This window comes from Phalacrocorax aristotelis, chromosome 7 (genome assembly GCF_949628215.1).
Source record: "Phalacrocorax aristotelis chromosome 7, bGulAri2.1, whole genome shotgun sequence".
Taxonomy (NCBI): domain Eukaryota; kingdom Metazoa; phylum Chordata; class Aves; order Suliformes; family Phalacrocoracidae; genus Phalacrocorax; species Phalacrocorax aristotelis.
Genome location: NC_134282.1, coordinates 4,418,719 through 4,433,897, shown reverse-complemented (window position 1 = coordinate 4,433,897; position 15,179 = coordinate 4,418,719). Strand labels below are relative to the sequence as shown.

The following is a 15,179-nucleotide window of genomic DNA, read 5'->3' as shown; positions in this document are numbered from 1 at the left end:
GACAGATGGCTGCTCCAAGTGAGGAAGCTTCCATTAGAAAGAGACACCACCACCCAAAATTAAGAGAGTGTAAAAACAGGATCTGGAGGAAAAATATCACTGTCTTGTTTATGGGCTTTCCTAGTGAAATCTTTAAGCAAAATGATATGTAAGTCAAGCTGCCGAGCTGAGGACAGGAGTGGCGTGAGAAAGGCTAACGCCAGTGAAACTGCAGCAAAACTCTGGGTTAAATCCAGGCCAGGCAATGCTAATCTGAGCAGGCAGCAGCCGTCACGGTGGTTTGAAAGGCTGTGGGCATGCGTAAGCCTGAGCAAGCCCTGCCTGCGACCCCGCTCAGCCAGCTTCACACATCCCACCTGAAGCACCGCAGCCGGAGGGACTGGGCAAACTTCCCAGCACTGTAATCCTCCCCATCCATCACGGAGGGGACGGTCTCGGTGTCCTGTACGATGATGGCCATCTCGCTGTCCCGCTTCCCCAGCATGCTGCGATCGTTGATGTTGGCAGAGCCTGGCGAGGGGGAAAACAAAGCACCGGCAATACATCACCTGCCGCTTGAGATGCTCCTGCACGCCCTCCATCACCACTCGCCGCCCCCCAGGCCCTCTGCATCCCTCGTCTCCATGGCAGACCAGCTATGGCTTTGCTAGGTAAAACCCCAAGAAGGAGGTGTCCTTATAGGACCACAGATCCCAAGAACCAGGATGAGGGGGAAGCCAAAAAAAAATCCTAATTTTTGCAGGCTTCAAAAGCTCCAGGCTTGGAAGAAGGTCAAATCAGAGCCAAGCCCAGGCAAACACTTCCAAAAGTTCACTCCCTCTGTAACTTCCCAGATGCTTTTGCTGACAGATGCCACAGGTTTCAAAGGTCTTTACTGTGCTTGGTTTGGATACCAAGTTACCTGACGCAGGATGGGCTCCACTCTTATCTTTAGTAGTGTTAAGAGGGGGAGATTTCCATTTCCATTTGGGAGGCAGGAGTTTTTCAGAAGGGGATCTAGGAGGAAGGATGTCATCTCCTTGCTGTGGGTAACCAACACCCAGACCCTCCTATCCTGCCAGGACCACAATTTTGCGTCCACAGACGCAAGAGTTGAAGCACCATCCCTGCTCACGCAGCAAAGCGGCAGCAGACCCCAGGGCTCTGGGGAACTTTCTGCCCACAGAAAATGTTTCTTCTCTACTCCTCGCCCTGTGCTTGCTGCAGCGCTACTGCATGCTGCATAAAACCCAAACCCCAGAAAGGAGACGGGTGCTGGGGAGATGTCTTCCCCGGCTGTGGGACTCACGGGTGTCCTGTGCACAGCTCCCCACTCGCACCCTGCGAAACAAGCACTTCAATCCCCAGCAAAACTGCTGGAGGGCAGCAGAAGTTTCCCCCCAGTTACAGTTCTACTGCATGGCTCTGGCTGGGCCTTCTAGGAAGTGAGTCCCTCTCCAAAATGCACCCCGCCACGCACGTAAGGGTTTGGGTACGTAGCTCCAGCCCTGACTCCGCACTGCGGTGGGAGCTCCCCAGCCGCAGGTGCCATGCGGGCTCTGACACACGCAGCATTGCTCGAGACCAGCTGAGGCTTTATCCCCCCAAACAGGTTTCTCTGTCCCATGCAGCCATCAGAAGGCAAGGGATGGGGGACACCACAGCACTTCTTGGCTCCGACAGAACAGCAACGTGCGGCCAGCGATAGGGGAGTCATCAGGTCATTAACCCACAGAAATGGCCAAACCACAAAAAAGACCCCAAAGCTGCAGACACAGACCCCAGCTCCATAATAGACCCCCAGTCACTAGTTTGCCATTTAACTTTCCCAGTGACTGAATTAACACAAGGGGAGCTAACACCGCCTGTGGAAAAATGAGCTAAGCCCCTCTCCATCCTTTCACCTCCCTCTCCTACACGGTGGCCCCATTAGCATTTCATTTCCATGCACCATCTCTTTCTTGAGTGGAAAAGGGATGGATGACACTGGCCCCCCATCACCTCACCAGCTGGCACCGATGCATGTGCTGTATAAGAATCCATCCTCAGGCTTACAGGTACAGAAAATAGGAATTAAGAGCTGTCTCAGGCCCCCAGATGATCACAGTTCCAACAGCAGTGCTCGTGCTGTAATGTTAAAACCCCCTCCAGGCTGCACTGCGTACTGGAGGTGGGATCTGAGCCCTGGGAAGGTAACAGAGGAGCAAACCTAACCACAGGTCATCCAAGACTACAGGCTGAACTGCTGCTTTCAAGGAGGGGGGTATTCTGAGCCTTCCAAATCTGGTATTAAGTTACTCTATAGCAAAGTTTTTGTTGCTGATGTAACAGATCAAAAAGGGTTTCTTTAAAGAAACAGGGTAAAATTCTGCTTTTCTGCTGTGATATAGAATTCTGAGCCAGAATTCTCTTGTCTTCACTTCATGATCTCATAATAAATATGGTAAGAGAAAGGGATGAAATTATAACTATTGCTCTTTATAACATATTTCCCCATTCTTAGGAAATGGTGCCGATAAATGACACATGTTGTCCAAACCTTCCAAATTTTACGGCACATTCTGTTCTTTAAGGAACAGATGACAAGTCTCACAAGTCTTCCTGCTAGAGCAGAGTTTGATACAAGACAGATGGACAATATTCCCTGCGCTGGGATTCTCTTCACTATTACACAGAGATTTAAAACCATTTTAGAAAAACAAATTAAATGACAGCCCTCCCCATCCTTTCCTCCCTCCTACCTACCCTCCTGATGAATTTATGAGTTTGTCTTTTTTTTTTTAAAGTAGAAAAGTATTTCCCAAGACAGAAATCGCAACATAGAAAAGCACACGGTGCCACAGCGTGCGCGGAGTACAGGGCAGAGAAGAAAACGGACTAGTCCAGGTATAATCGAGTGGTCCAAACGCCTCCCGCAAGCCCCCTGCTCACCGATTATAACCGTGTTGTCATCAGCAATAAGCAGTTTGCTGTGAACATAGATGAGCTCCGTGACTAGTTTTCCTTCCAACTCTGCATATGTTCGAAGTCCACAGAACGATATGTAGTTTATCCACTTATCTCCAACTGAAAATTAAGAGAACAAAACCCATGGGATGAGGGAGGTGGAAGAGAGAAGAAAGAGAAAAGACCCTTTTTATATAAAGACCCATATGAATACAGTTCACTTCTGACTTTAAAAAAAATAATAAACAAACAGATAATGGAAATAAGCTTCTTTAAAAATAGACTTTAAAAGCTGCCTGTGGGCACTCTGTGCTGCTCTGGTCCATTGCCTGCTCAGATACTTCCACTTTGGTGAGAAATTACCCCAATCTCCCTTGCGCAGCACGCAAGTGCTCACAGTTGATCCAAATATCTTAAAATAGCTGGACTCTGCGACTGTCCTTCTGCAGATCCTGCAGAAAAGAGGCTGGAAGCAGGTGTTTTGTCCATGCACAGTATGGAAAATACATCCTAATGTACTTGTCTGCAGTTCAGATTTACATAAAGACCTAGAACAAATAAGGCATTATGTACGCCCCTAGTATTTGTGATACGTGGGTTTTCATGGTGCTCCGATTCCCAGCAGAGCAAATTCAAGTGGGCGTCCTCATGGTGAGGAAACAACTCAGAAACGGTGTCCTGCTTAGGCAGGTTTTTTCTCTCTGTGTTCAGCAACAGCCAGAAACAAACCCAGGCTGGGATTCACGGGGGAGGCTGAGGGCTCATCGCTCCCAGAAGCGTGACCCTGCTCAGGACATTTTCCAAATAACAGGATCCTGAGCAGCTGCAATTTCACTGTGCTCCTCCCTGGGGTCTTCCCCTCCTCCTCCTCCTCCGAATCGGGGCTGCATCCAAGTGCAAAATCTGACAACTGGCCATGGCTTGTGTGACCTGACAGACCTCACCATAGGATGACGGCAGAGGAGGAGGTTGCTCCCCAGCCCCACGAGCCCATAGCACACGTTACTGTGAGATGCCCAGTCCACGCCTGAACCCCCTCACCCACACCATGCCCACATTAATAAGAAGCTGGACAATCTGATTTCTGTGTTATAGATGTATCCATCGAACAGCAGCACCCCAACCAAGACTAAGCGACATAGAGGAGAGTAATAAAGCTCTTACCCTCTGTCTTCAGCTGGCCCAGGATTGAGTTTTCTCCTCGGCACATAGTCCTGGAAAGAAGGTAGGCAGCTGTCAGCACCACCGCGACTCGAGGCAACAGCATATGCTGAAGCAGAACCGGGCGAGGTAAATCACAAACACAGATGCCTCTTAAATACCCCGTGCAAGCAGAAGAAACATGGCGCTTCCAGAGCACAAATTTTTCCCAAACGGCTGTTGGTATATCAAGGACTGCTCATTTCCTAAAGGAGCTCATACCAATCCACATAGGAGCTGGGGAGCATTTTTGTCTTCTAGAGCACACCGCAATGATGATAAACATGTTAGAAACAGGGCTGCTGCAATCAGCTGTGCTGCAGGTCTGAACATGAAGTGACACCAAGAAAGTCAACACCTATAGAACACCAGGTCAGGGAGATTGCATCGTTACTGCTGGGCTGCAAAAGCCACAGCTGGCATCTCATTCAAAAAAAAACCCAAACCAACCCATAGGCAATTTCTAAAGGCCTATGGTTGCCCTTGCAGACAGAAGGACCTGGTCAGGGAGACATGCTGCTTTCCTTCTGCTTGCATCTCCTGCCCCACTCGTCCCTATGGAGGTGCAGTAGGACCCCTGCAGACCAGCAGACAGCAAGGTTTCACTCTGGAGGTAGCAGCAGTCTTTGCAGACTGACTGTGCCCTGGCCATACCATAGCACAGCGGTTTTCCAGTAAAACCACCTTGTCTTGGGCCATTTTGCCTTCCTCTGCATCCCATTCCCAGTGCATGGCGCCACTGCATGTAAATCCCTCCCATGAGACCTGCTGTGTTGCAAGTGCCCCCCAAAACATCCATCCTGGAGCAGAGGAACACCACTGGGGAAGATGCTGTTGCCTTTGCGGGGCTGACAGGCAGAGCCAGGCAAAGCATTGGCTGAAAAGGCATTTTTGGAGACAAAGCCCAGCACTTCTAACTGACAGAGCAGGTGTGGATCCCCTGAGCTAGCAAACCTGCAGGGCTGCATACTCCCTCCCATCTGCAGCGGTGATGGGGATGCTGCTGGGAGGAATCACAGTAAAAGCCACAGTAATGCCTAAAGAAGAGCATGGCTGTTGAGCGGGAAGGTAGAGACATCAGGGTTAGTAAGTCCTGGTTTGATGAGCTGAAAGGAAAGCATCTGAGAGTCAGGAACTGGGGGGGTTGTGTAAGGGATCTGGGGACCCGCTGTGCCAGGGTGGAGACAGGGATTTCCCCACAGAGAGTACCGGGCTTTACCCACCACTTCCCTGCTTGGTTAGCATCGCCTCACCCCCTAACGCAAACCCCGAGGCTAGCAAATAAATGAGCTAAAGTATTAAGTACTACACAGTTTTCTTCTCCTTTTCCAATCACCACATGCTGGTGTGGATAACACCTAGCGTGACGCCACACCGACGGCAGCTGGAGCCTTGGGTACCACTGGCAGGAAGGCGGAGGTGACCAGGGGTGTCCCCGACAGCCCTGCCCGCAGCGGGGCTGCCTGCCGTACCTGTAGTTGAAGTGCATTATGGCCTGCAGCGCGTTCCCCCCGCCGGTTGAAATGTCTCCTTCAAACCCAGGCAGCAGCGGGATCACCACATATACTCGGAAACGCTTGTTTTCCCTGAAATGATAGATAGTTTGGAGTAATATTAGCCTGCAAATGTTACAACTTTGTAGAAGGTGAGTCCCCTTGGTTCCTCTTTCTCTGTGTTGACCGACTTGGTTTCCAACAAGGCTGCTACATAAATGTTAAGGGAGCAAAGTGTGAAGTGTATTTCCAGTTTCATAGAATCATTAAGGTTGGAAAAGACCTCCAGGATCATCAAGTCCAACCACCAACCCAACACTACCAGGTCTCCTAAACCATGCCCTGAAGTGCCGCGTCTACATGGTTTTTGAACCTCCCCAGGGATGGGGACTCCCCCACCTCTCTGGGCAGCCTGTGCCAGGGCCTGACCGCTCTGTCAGGGAAGAAATTCTTCCTAATATCCAACCTAAACCTCCCCTGATGCAGCTTGAAGCCGTTTCCTCTCATCCTGACAACTAGTATCTTGGGAGCAGAGACCAGCCCCCCCCTCACTCCCGCCCCTCTCAGGCAGCTGCAGAGAGCGAGAAGGGCTCCCCTCAGCCCCCTCTTCTCCAGGCTAAACCCCCCCAGCCCCCTCAGCCGCCCCCCAGCACACTTGTGCTCCAGACCCTGCCCCAGCCCCGCTGCCCTTCTCTGGACACGCTCCAGCCCCTCAAGGCCCTTCTTGTCCCGAGGGGCCCAAACCTGAGCCCAGCATTCGAGGTGGGGCCTCCCCAGGGCCGAGCACAGGGGCCCCATCCCTGCCCAGCTCCTGCTGGCCACACCAGTGCTGACACAAGCCCGGGGGCTGGTGGCCTCCTTGGCCACCCGGGCACTGCTGGCTCATGCCCAGCCGGCTGTCAGCCAGCCCCCCCAGGGCCTTCTCTGCCGGGCACTTCCCAGCCCCTCTGCCCCAGGCCTGGGGCGCTGCCTGGGGTTGGTGTGACCCAAGGGCAGGACCCGGCGCTTGGCCTTGTTAAACCTCACACAACTGGCCTTGGCCCATGGATCCAGCCTGCCCAGGTCCCTGTCATCAGTACTTCAGTGAGTGCTCAGACTTTCAGGGGGAGAAGGAATAATTTATTCTCAGCAGACAACAAAAGAAGCTAAAGGAAAAGAAACACATTTTCACTGAAGTTCAAGGGCAGGCTAATTATTTTGCAGATGTGTCTGCTACTATAAAAGCTTGTTTGAGCACCTGGACAGCCCAGTCACACAGATGCTGGTGCAGACTGGTGTGCACAACTGCCTAGCAGAGCACAGCAAAGATTACAAAGCTACCACAGGCAGAAAGCCAGAATCTAACCTGATGTTCCCACTATGTCCTGGTTGTTAGAAGTCAGAAACATCACAACAGGTGGAAAAACCTCTGGGACAAACAAAACATTGATCATTCGGGAAGGCGAGTGTTTGATCAATGCATCACAGCCTACAAAAATTCAGTTCCACTGGACATCCACAAACTAAACCGTACCCTAACTGTGATCTGACCCAGGATTACCTAAGCTACGATCGCAGCACTGCCTAGGGCTTTCCTTAAAGCCCACCTTTGGGTTTTCTTTACTGACAAATGCCAGGCACATCTGTTCTGCCAGCTCTTCCCAGGCGCCCCTGGATGTTGGCAATCCCTAGGCCTGCACCCCGGAGGAGGAGGATGCTCCTGAAGGGGGCCGCCACTAGATGGCAAACACAGTTTAATCAGGACAAAACCATTTCAGGAGCAGTCGGAAGATGAGCCAGCCTGCAGCTTGTTAGAAGTACTCCTTCCTCAAGCAAGTCGTGCCTGTGGATTAAAGACCACAGGAATTGTGAAGAACTGGGGTCTCGTCTGAGCTGGGAGGGAGACATTGAGGACCCGAGTTTCTTTAATTTCAACCAGTTTATAGCTGTGCTATGGACTATATACTAACTTTAGTCTGACAGCAGACCTCAGAGACAGCTAATGAGGTCTTACTGGTACACAGCAAGAGACTTTGAAACAAAGCCTGTTTGTATCATGAAAAAGATCTACCAACAAAAGCATTCCCAAAAAAGCAGCTTGTTTGTCTAAGCCCAGTGTTTATTAAACTAGTTAGAGAGCCAACCATGAAAACAGAGGAAACCAAGAAAAGATTGTTATTAATTACATCAGTAGAAACTATTTAGTCTAGAAGAGTGAGAAGCGTACAAGCTTAACTAAAGAACTTAATTTACAATTAAACATCTGTGTGTCACCTACGCTGTTTTCCTGGGGCGGTTTGGAACATGAGCATTTGATACAAACCATTTAGGTCTCAATTTACTTTTAATCTTAGGCAATTCCAAGCACTATGGAGTGTGCAGAATTTGAATCTTATATTCAGTTAGGAATCACTGACATTAAGCTGGAACAATATTGGCATGAAATTGGAGTAATACAGAGGTGAACCAAGCATCGCATCTGAAAATGGGTCACTGAAGAATTTGTGCAACTCCCTTTTGTGCTAGAATTTTTGATGTCTGGAGAGAATGACACCCTTTATATAAACTTTATATAAAAGGAAAATCTTAACAGATTACCTGGAGAATTTGCTGCTACCTCAGTAGCATAGCTAGAAGCAGGCAACCGATGGAAAGGGCCTGTGGCAATCGGTTCCCGAAGGCAGGAAAGGCAATCCGGAGCAGCTTCCAGGAGGACATTGCATCCAGCTGCCTGCAAGCCTCGAGGTTGCAATGCAAACACCAGCAACACCATTTCCAGCAGCACTGGCACCACTCCTCATTTACCCCGGGTGAGAAAATCTACTCTATCTTTTCGTGCTTAGCTAATTGCAGTTATTGGGGCTATGCATTGCAGCTCTCAAATTACAAGGAGCTCCACCCTGTTACTCTGCCTTGTTGTTAATGGCATAGCAGATAACACCCACACTCTCGCAGTTCGAATACTGCTCCTCTTTCCACAGTGCCTCTGAACAAAGCCAGTCTTATGGCAGCTCCTGTGGCCTTGCAGATATTACCCACACCTCAGGGTCTGCGAGGCAGGAGCCACTGTCTGTCTCTGCTTGGTTGCCTTTACCCAAGTGGGAACTTCCAAGGTCAAGTGCCAAAGAGATGAATTTCTACAACTCTGGAGAGAGCACGTCTGGGAAAGCAGTCCCTGCATGGCTCTAGATAACTACAATATGGGGAAGAATAATCATTGCAAGAAACTTCATGACTCATGGTAAAAAAGCACATGAGATGAAAGGAAGACGTTTGGAAAGTTTTCTGAGCGTCAGCCTAGCAAGACCAGGATACATTTTCAGACTACGACATATATATATATCTTCAAGAGAGACTCCAGGAGAGCAACCTTAAGCAAGGCTGCCCAGGACCAAAGCGAAGACAAGCCACTACCTGTGGTATCAATGTTAACACAGGGTTAGGCACGCTCAGGTAGAAAGAGTGCCTAACACACGGTGGGATTTGACCTATCTGGGCACAAACGATGGTCCCCCTTGCAATGGCTGGGGGTTGTACACACCCTCCAGCCTTTACCAGAAGAAAGTTGTTCAAACAATACCTGAACCCTGCAGTCAAATGCCTGAAATGTGTTTGCTTCCCCTGTTTGAAGCCAGTCCTCTCCATAGTTAATTTAAATAAGCCCAAATCCCAGTTCAACCCTTTCGCCCACTAACTTGCCTTACCTCACAATTCAACACTGGCTGGCTACGAAGCAAAGGTGTCACTGAACCGGAGTATGACGGGGTCGCTTTTAAACAAGCTCCATAATTAAATATATATTTACATGAGGGTAAGTCCAGAAAATCACTTTCTGGCTGCAAAGAAACCACTAAAGAGCCTCATTGCTGCAAACACAAGCAGATATTTGACCACATCTGTTCTGCATTGGAGAAGCTATTGTACAGTTGTATCCATTAAGATATTGTTTTGCACCACACCATATAAATGCACCTGGAAGACTTTCATTGCCTTGTTAAGAACTGGTTACCTGTGAGCTTTAAGAATCCTCTGAGCAATTGCATCGCCGATCTTGTTCCAGACAACTTTGTCATCAGCACAGCTAATAAAAAACTGGTTCTGCAGGAAAAGCAAGAAAAGCTACTGTCAGACGCTGCCAGCGGCCAACCAAAAAAACACCTGCATGCTTTATTTCTGACCAAGAGCAGCTAAAGAGAGCTGGGTTTTGTGTGTCATTTGAGTTGATGCGTTGTTTTTTTTTTTAATTGTTATTAAATGATGTGTGTCTGTGCTCACTCAGGGAATGAAATAGTTCTTATTAATCACTCCTTATCAAGTTCACGTAAAGAGCAACGTAACAAGAGGGCCCCCCCAAAAAAAAAAAGACAAAAGTGGGCAGAATAAGCGTCTCCATTCAGGCAGTGATGAGAGTGGCTCTGACACAGGAGATTCCTGCAGCTCCAGGCTGTACGGGTGCCAGACCAGCCCTGTGCACAGGAGGCATGCACAGGGGACACTGCAAAGCCATGGAGGGGACAGGAGGACTATTGCATAGGCCATGAAAGTTGCTGGTAGTTTTGCAAAGAGGCTTATAAAGAAGTCTACTTTCTTCCACCTCATGATCAGAAGGCTGTCAGGGTACATACCCATCAGCATGCTCTGAAGATCACTGCAGTCAATAGAAACAGCCCTAAAAATGCTGTATTAATATCCATGTGCATCTAAATTAATAAAAAATTAAGACCAAGCCTCAAGAAGTACCCTCCTGATGGCTGTGAGCCATGCCCAGAGCACCAGGACCCTCCTGCTTTCCCTCATTGCCACTCACTTCTATATATATGTAGTGCTTGCTGTGATTTATCACGTCGAGGTAGGCTTTGTGGATGGACTCCTCGTAGTATTTAATGCCGGCCGACCAGTCAGCAGCAGAACGGATCACCTGGAAAGCAAGAGATTAACACCTTCAGCTCTCTCCCAGCCAGGACGGTACAGCATCGCAACTGAATTATTTAAAAGGCAATGCTCTTTGCTGGCACCTTTCCCCTGTCAGGATTTCATTAAATCAGGCAACACGTACAACATTCACCATTTATGCTGCATCTGTAATAAGAAGAAAGGATGCTCAAAAATAGTATTAATGCTTAATATGTTTTTAACCAAAAAGTGCCCTGTCCTGTTGCTGCGTTACTGCCCTCTCCCCCCTGAGCAGTTTTAGGTGGAATAGAAGCAGCACAGAAGTTCTGCTCTTACTTAAGGTCTTATGATAAACTGCTTTTAAAACAACCTGAATTTCCAAGCTTTAGGGCTGCGCATCAAATCAGTGATCTCCTCTTCAGCAATATTTAAAGCTGTCTCCAGCTGGGGCAATGTGTTTTTCCCACAAACAGGTGGTACATCATCGTACAGTGAGTTTGATAGCACAGGCCATGTCTTTGTCCTGAGCACTCGAGGTCATTTATTTCTTCTGCCAAGTTCTTGCACAAGCCATCTGATTTGTGATGATACAACTTTTAAAATTCATAGAGTTCAGCTGCCCACACTTATTTATTAATTTTTACTGGAAATCCACATTTAAAGTAGATACTGCGAGACCCCGGGGGCATGTTCTCCGTCTGCCTCCTGCAGTTCTTGTGCAAGAGCACCAAACCAACATGAGAAACAACCTTTGTTCCTGCTCTCAGCCAGGCTGAGCAATCCCCGTGGCAGGCAGCTTCCCATCCCCAACAGCCAGAGATGCCGTGGCATCTCCCACTCCTGAGCTCTGAGTCAAGAAGCAGCCATGCTATGCCCTGAGTGGCATTTTCCTAGAGGGAAATATAGTTTTTAATTAAGTGTTGGCAAGGTACGTGCTCAGGGGAAATAATTACTCATGATTAGTCTCTGTCTTTAAACATTGTCAAGACAAAACCATTAAAGCAATAGCCTTAAAATATCTCGGTACAGCCATTATACCAGTACTCAGGGCCAGTCACACAGAGGACAAGTTCCAAACGCTGAGGATCTCTGGAATGCGTGTGTCAGTACATGCGAAATCCTGATCTCTTTAGGGGCTCAACAACATTTTTCCCTGGAAATCCCTCCCATGGATTTCTTTTAATTCTCCGTGTCCAGCTTCTGCTTTGCTCCATGTTACTCTCCTTGTGTCCCCAACATCCCTGATACCCTGAGCTCTGCTCTCACCTTGTCACCACCATCCACCAGCAACACAGGCTGCTGGCCGTGGCATGGCTGAGGACTTCTGAGGGCTAATTAATTACCAGTAGGCACAGCAGTAGATAAGGATTTGGCCCTTTGGCCTGGGTGCTGCATGCCTGAACCAAACCGATCCTCTTGTCTCCAGAGCTTCTCTGGAGGTGGCACTGAGGGGCATTGCTGCTACATAGCACATGACTCCTGAGCTTATTCCTTCACCTGGACAGAAGGAACTTTCCCCAACAGGTCACAGAGAAACAGATCCTGCAACTATCCTACCTGGCTGCTCGCTTGGCCAACAGGAGGGAGCACTCTGCAGCCTCCCCAGCTGAACATGGGTGTCAAGGATGCTTGAGTGAGGGAGCCAGCCTGAATGCAAGGGCCACCACAGCCTCTACCAGGCCCAAACAGCTGCCCTTTGCTTGCATAAATCTCTGCAAGGTGACGCTGCTCATGCCTGTGTGGTTTTTATCACCCATTTTGTTTGCAAAGTCAATGCTGCGTGCTCCCACATGCCCCGGGCTGGGCACTGCTGAAACACCACCATGCGCCACAGCAGACAGAGCTCGTGAACAAAATTCCACCGTTTTCATTAGTAAGGACAAAACCCCAGCTTTTCTGTGTAGAAAGCAGGCTAATTCTTCTGTACACACAGCTCGGGCTGCAGCCTGGACAGGAGCTCGCAGCCCTTCTACCTTCACAGACAGCGATGAGCAGCCATGCTGCCCCTTCCCTGCCTTTTGTCCTACTGCGGTGAAAACCTGGGGCCACAAAGCACATCCCTGTGGGCTGGGGACCTCCAGCAATCACAGTCTGGAATTACACTTTATTAAGCTGCAGACTAGTATATAAATACTGATATTTAATCCTTTTTTTTTTTTTGCTAGTTAGCTTTGTCTGTGCTCCGAAGAGCTGCTTCTCTTTTCAAGACAAGCTGCTGAGCCCTGCACTGAACAAAGTAACTTCCACAGCCTCATTTACAGCAGCAATAACTGAAACGGCTGGGGACAAGGAATAAATGTCCTTTTCTGAACCGGGAGCTTGATAGCACCAAAGCCCCTTGCTTTGAAAGACAACTTTACTGCTGGAGACAAGTTTATTCCAAACCAGGGGTGCCACCTGATGCAATGGAACCATCACTCAGGACCATCGCTTTCCAGCACCATGGCTTCCCAGCACGTCATCCACCTGCCCTTTCCTGCCGCCTTCTTCACCCCTCCACACGTTGGCACCCCAGCTCCCCCCGCACCCCAGGCTGCCCGCTGCTCCAGGGCCATCATCCCTCTGCCCGCACCCCAGAACAACGCGTCATGGCTCATCCTAAAAAGTTGGCTCAGCCTCGCCCAAAAAGCTTAGGTCAGGTACAACCTCGAGTCCATGCGTGGAGGGAAGAAGAGGTCTCAGAAGGTGCTGGCTGGGGCAGCAGAACAGGTGTGAGGTGTTCCAGCTTGGCACTCCTCAGAATAAAAGTTGTTTTTAACCTGGATCGCTCCGGGCACGGCGCAGCTCTGCAGCCACAGCGACAGGTGAGGTGGCAGGACAAGGCCACCAACTTTGGTGGCTCTGCGGCCACCAGCAGCAGCATCGCTTGGATGCGGCAAACACGCCTGGGGCACTCAAAGACAAACGCACCCCTCAAAGGTTCCTACACAGGCTTTTCCTGATCGCTGATGTTTCATGTCACACTTCTGGACACCTCTCCTTTCCCGTCAAGGTGCTTAAAGTCGTCAAACCCAACCTGTTTTCCTAGGGAGAAAAGGCCGCACGCTGTCCAACACAGCACCTACCAACCAGAGCTGGTGTCTCCGTGCTCCTTCCTCTCCTCCCCCCGAAACCTCTCCATAGCAGCACTGAGTGCTCTGCCAGGCTTATCACCTCTTCAACCGATACCATAGTAATAAATTTTGTTTGCTCTGTGCTAGTGCCTGTATCCTGAACAATGCAAGCTCTCACAGAATTCAAAGAGGTAAGGGCATTAGCTGTTGCCAGAGCATTAAATTTTCATTGCATTTACATCAGGAACTGGATATTGCCTCACCACGTCACACCTTTTGCAGCGCTGGCTTTGGCTGATAACTGCAAACTCTGGAATGGAAATAGAGAGATGGAGAAAACCTGGCACTGCCTTTGGCAGGCAACTGTTTGACTCTTGCAACGTGCAATCACATTGGTATTGTGAGCAAAGCCCAGAAGTTTGTACAAAAGACGATGAGAAACGATGAGAAACCTGAGGAGCTGACAGGCTCCTTTCCTCCTTCCCAGCCTGTACACCCACATTGTTTCCCATGCACGCTGCATTCATCCTCCCTGCCCAGGGGAAAGCCCCTGTCAGTGCCGCTCCTGCTAACCCCACCCTCCCAAAAACACTTTCCTGCTCCTCTCCTCTGACAAAGCAGAGCAAAACCAGATGGTACAACAAGGTCAAAATCTCTCGCTGACAGGTCAGCGGCTCGGGCTTGCAGCAACGTTGCAATCCCCACAGATCCTTTGTGTTCTCCCTTCCTCTGATCTGCCCACAATTGAAGACAGGTCTGCAGGCAAGCTCAGAAACAAGAAAACTGGCAGCCAGACTTTATTCAGTCACCCCACAGCCACGGACAGTCGCTGGATGCTGGTTTTTACCTCTGGGCAGTAACTTCTGCCTATAAAGTCCCTATACAGCACCAAAACGGGGATAACACAGGATTGGCTGTTGGCCAGCCAGAGGATTCCCTATCAAGAACAACAATATTGCTCTAGTTTTTCTGGATAAAAAAGTTGGTGAAAGATTTTAGGGTATCTGGCTTATTTCTGTGCTGGACTGTACCACTGAAAGGAGACAGTGGTCTGGAACAAATACGTTGGGCAGGCAAGAGGGTGATATTCTTGTGACTGCAGGAAAGGAGGAGCCATGCGGGGACACCCCGATACATGCCCCAAGGAACCGCAAAACAGGCAACTGGGAGGAAAAGGGTTCAGATCCAGGCTGCAGGTGTCCTCCCCTCTCCCCACCTCCTGCAGCGGCCAAATCTGAAACCTCCATAAGGCCTAGAGCCCGAGCCACACGCTGACCCGCAGCAGGGACTTCAGGGATGCTCAGGGCACTTGTGTCATCCAGGGGTGGATGGAAACCAGGCCAGAGTGAGCATTATGGAGAAGGTGGCCAAAACTACAATGTGTGCATGCAAAACCATGCCGTGGAGCTCGAGGAGATCATCCAGCGATCATAACCCAGCTGCCAGCAGCCCAGGGCCAGGGGACCTGCACCCAGGCAGGGTCCACCAGCCTGGGCAGAGGAGCCACCCTCACTGCTTCCACCGTGCTTGGCGCTGCAAATGCTCTTTCCCTACAGTCTTCCCTCATACTGGGAAGGCTGGTACGTTGCAGGGCAACATTTTCAGCCTAATATTATATAGTTTTATTTCTTTGGCT

General features: G+C 49.6%; 1 protein-coding gene across 6 annotated transcripts in view; it reads right to left on the bottom strand.

Moving 5' to 3' along the window:
• The window catches only part of PLD1 (phospholipase D1), an 80,948-nt gene that overhangs the window by 6,040 nt on the left and 59,729 nt on the right, over positions 1–15,179 (bottom strand). For all 6 annotated transcript variants that reach the window (XM_075098475.1, XM_075098476.1, XM_075098474.1 and 3 more), the window contains 6 exons: positions 10,405–10,515; positions 9,607–9,695; positions 5,598–5,711; positions 4,090–4,139; positions 2,911–3,045; positions 357–510 (listed from right to left, as the gene is read on the bottom strand). In XM_075098475.1, the coding sequence (XP_074954576.1) occupies positions 357–510; positions 2,911–3,045; positions 4,090–4,139; positions 5,598–5,711; positions 9,607–9,695; positions 10,405–10,515 (653 nt within the window). The remainder of the gene's footprint in view (positions 1–356; positions 511–2,910; positions 3,046–4,089; positions 4,140–5,597; positions 5,712–9,606; positions 9,696–10,404; positions 10,516–15,179) is intronic.